Consider the following 4,140-nt stretch of genomic DNA (forward strand, 5'->3'; position numbering starts at 1 on the left):
AGGCTAAAATATCCGCTTTTTTAAATGCACCCAACCCGAATCTGGCGAGTGGCAAGCAGGGTGAGATTGGTAACGTTAGCCTGCCAGTAGTCTCGCATAGCCAACCTGTCAACCCTCCCGTTTTTCCCGGGATTCTCCCGTATTTTACCTTTCTTTCCCGCTGTGCTCCCGTTTAAATATTTTCCCGTAAATCTCTCGTATTTTTCACCTATAATATAATATATTTTAACACTTAATTGTTACACTTAATCGTTATATCCATGTCGGAGTTGACTTGTTTCCTCTCGTTTCTTGGGCTGCGTTCGTAATCTTGCTCTGAGAGCGCCGGAACGCACACTAGGTGCAACGTCATAAAGGGACCAAGTAATTTGATTGGACAAGAGGCATTCCATGGGTGGTGATCAGATTTTCAGAGCGTGTTTACGAACGCAGCCTCGGTTATCTCCGTTTTGAAATGATCGCTGGTAGCATTGCGCCGCTCTTTTCCCATTGACATCATGGTGTCAAGTAATGTATAAATACATGTGCTGAATTGATATGCCCTTTTGTGTTTCCATGTATATATATGCAGGGATGTTCAAAGTATTTTACTTTCAACCAGGTATCTGATTCTGATCACCTATAGTCACTTACTTAATCATAGGAACTAGTTAACCCAATTCTTGTTGCACTGAAGCAGGTGGTTGATTGACTGTGTCCCCTTGTCTAAATGTAAGGGGTATCCTATGGTTATCTAGTGGTGATGTTAGGACTGACTGTGTCCCCTTGTCTAAATGTAAGGGGTCTCCTATGGTTGTCTAGTGGTGATGTTAGGACTGACTGTGTCCCCTTGTCTAAATGTAAGAGGTATCCTATGGTTGTCTAGTGGTGATGTTAGGACTGACTGTGTCTACCCTTGTCTAAATGTAAGAGGTATCCTATGGTTGTCTAGTGGTGATGTTAGGACTGACTGTGTCCCCTTGTCTAAATGTAAGAGGTATCCTATGGTTGTCTAGTGGTGATGTTAGGACTGACTGTGTCTACCCTTGTCTAAATGTAAGGGGTATGGTTTGTGGACGGTGGGGGGGGGGAGGACGGCCTGGGGGCGTGCGGGGGATATCCCTTATTTTCGGGAAAATATCCCTTATTTTCAAATCCCAATGTTGACAGGTCTCCACACTTCGCTTCGTGCTGGACACACTCGCACACTCGCGTACAAGATTGTGCGCGAGTGTGTGAGCGCGAAGCGAGAGAGTTTTTGCAGGGTGAGATGTCTGCAGATGGAAAGTAAGCAAGTTGAAACGTTAGCAAATATAATTGCTGAGTGTTCTAACAGAGCAAGTTGGTTCAAATTGGTCGTTATTATTGTGACTAGAAAGTGTCTGATTATAGTTCCATGGTATGTAAAATAGTGTCAAAGAACTAGCAAGCTAACTAGCTAGCTCAGAGGTGATTAGATGAGCTAGTCTGCTGCACACATGCCAGCTAAAGAGCTAACTGGATGCACTTTATTATTTTACTTAAAGTAGACTTAAAGATACTATCTTTCTTATTCTGCTAGAATTGGGCTTTATGGTAATACCATAATGGCATATTTACAGTAGGCTACATGGACAGTGGATTGAAGCATTGGAAATGTCTGTTTTTATAGTTGGACATACGCTTTTTTTTCAGGTGAGAGAGTAAAGTCAAAATGACATGATTATTTGACTGCATTGCCCACAGCAATCCAATATTCAATTATAATTATGTTATAAATTGATATGGATCAATTTATACCTCTTATTAGATTATAAATACTTTGGTTGTTATGTTTGCCTTTTGGTTGACAGCAAAAGAGGGAGAGAGGAGGATAGAGAGGGAGAGAAGGAGAGAGAGCAGGATGGTGCACCAGAGAGAGAGAGCGCAAGAACCAGGTGAGAAAGTGGACAGGTAGTCAAGACCACATACTGTAAGTAAGTAGCCTTGAGAACCGGTGGTTCTCGAGCCTAACGGCCCATAGGACAGGAGCCTATAATAATAATAATAATAATAATAATAATAATAATATCTCCTGTTTCCGTAGCGTGAGGCGGCTTAATGTACAAGTTAGTACACCCCCTGGACATGACGCTGGTATGTCGCAGGATCTTACCCCCTGGGGGGGGGGGGGTCCATGCCACGGTCCATGCCACCCCCCCCAAGGCAGCAAACCTAGGGGAAACACTGGATAGGATTATCTTTAACGTTTGGTTCTCTTCAAGCTAGGTAGGAAGCGGCTGGTAGTGTCACAAACTGAAGAAATCATGTGTACAACTTGACAGCTTTTGGGTCTGGTGGACCCAAAGCTCATTTTCTTTCCCTCTTTCTCTCTCTCTCTCTCTCTCTCTCTCTCTCTCTCTCTCTCTCTCTCTCTCTCTCTCTCTCCCTCCAGGGCGTTTGGGAGAGAGATGTTGAAGAGAAACATTGGGGTGGTGGTGGTGGGCTTCCCTGCCACGACCATCATAGAGTCCAGAGCACGGTTCTGTATCTCCGCTGCGCACACCAAAGACATGCTAGACACGGTAACTATCCTCCACGCCTGGCCCAAAATGGCTACTTTCATAACATCAGCGATATGCATGCCATGGAAACTGTCCCCCAGCATAAAATGGCCTCCATAATGAGGATCGTTATATGGTCATTCGGTCTTTCCTAACTCAAGCGATCCCCCTTCAAATAGAAATCAGCAAATCTTTTCACATGTCCCCTCCACCCACCTAGTGGTGGGTTAATGTAAACGCAGCCTCCCTCTCCTCAGCTCTCTCCCTCCCTCTCTCTTTCTTGGCAGCAGATCAAACAGCATCTTAATCTACCTCCCCCAAGGACTCCCCATTTAACTATGTTGAAAGGCACACTGCTCTCCTCCTCCTCCTCCTCTCTCACCCCCCTCTCTTTTAAACTTTTTTTTTAAACAAAGGGCCTGCCCTGCTGACCAAGACCGCCTTTGATGTCCTTATCAGTTTTCACATCGAGTCACAAGCTTTTCTTTCATTTTCTGGAGTATGTTGTTTCATCATAGTTATTATACGCATGATTATGAAATACGCCAGGCGTCTTTTTCGCTCAGCGCTGCATGGTTTTGCCAAGATAAGAAGTGAAATAACTAGTGCAACTTGCATCTCGGTGGTAGTCAGTAACACAGTACATTACCTCAGAGTGTGCAGTCAGAATTTGCCCTCAAGCACAGATCTAGGATCAGCTTACTCCTCCCTTTAATGCTAAACGTAACCATCAGGGGAGGAAAAAAGGGCCGAAAACTTGATCTCTCTCTATATAAAGTGTCTTCTAGGGAAACAGTGAGTGGTTTCAGTGGCCCGTGACGCTCTCTGATCCAGTCCACTAGCATACGAACCACCTCAAACCCTGCAGAACCAAGAACCTCTCCTCTTGTTTTCCTCTTGTCTTTCCCAATACATTTTTTCTCTCTGTCATTCTTTCTTTCTTTTGTTATCTGTCCCTGTCTTTCTCTCTTCCCACCTCTCTCGTTCTCTCTGTTTGTGCTCTCTCCTTTATGTGTTTAACTGCTATCCTCAATCTCCTGTCTTATTGATTTGTGTGTCGCCTTTCTTCCCCTCCTCTTCATCCTCTTTTCCTCTCTTAAGCGCCCGGCCACTGGTGAGATCCTGCAATTATGTCTCTTGATCTGGTCACCCAACACACACACACACACACACACACACACACACACACACACACACACACACACACACGCACCACTCCTAATACCCCAACATGTGTTACTGATCTGAAGTGTGTGCATTACATCAACATCATCATTAACATCAAAGGGGAGCTAGCTGTGTTTGTGAAGACAGATACAATTAGCCTAAGTGTATCATAGACTAAGCTAGTCATGTGTATGTGCTCTGCAGGGTCCATGTAGTAACACTTGTGTTTGTGTTTGTGAGTGTTGAGTTTGATGCTTGTGTCAGTATGTGTGTCATGGCATTGACCGTTATCACGTGTGTGTGTGTGTGTGTGTGTGTTTGTGTGTACATGTGTGTATGTGTATGTACGCAGGCATTGAGTGCGATCAGCGAGGTGGGAGACCTACTCCAGGTGAAGTACTCCAGACACAGAAAACTGCCCTCCCTGGACCGAGCCTTCGACGAGAGCATGTACGAGGAGATCCAAGACTGA

At 44.7% G+C, this 4,140-nt stretch overlaps 1 protein-coding gene across 2 annotated transcripts in view; it reads left to right on the forward strand.

Moving 5' to 3' along the window:
* sptlc2a (serine palmitoyltransferase, long chain base subunit 2a) overlaps positions 1–4,140 on the forward strand; it is a gene marked incomplete at both ends in the record, with an annotated part of 26,290 nt that extends 22,150 nt beyond the window's left edge. For both annotated transcript variants that reach the window (XM_080549229.1, XM_080549230.1), the window contains 2 exons: positions 2,393–2,522; positions 4,021–4,140. In XM_080549229.1, the coding sequence (XP_080405355.1) occupies positions 2,393–2,522; positions 4,021–4,140 (250 nt within the window). The remainder of the gene's footprint in view (positions 1–2,392; positions 2,523–4,020) is intronic.

This window comes from Nansenia antarctica (genome assembly GCF_963989245.1).
Source record: "Nansenia antarctica genome assembly, chromosome: 1".
NCBI lineage: Eukaryota > Metazoa > Chordata > Actinopteri > Argentiniformes > Microstomatidae > Nansenia > Nansenia antarctica.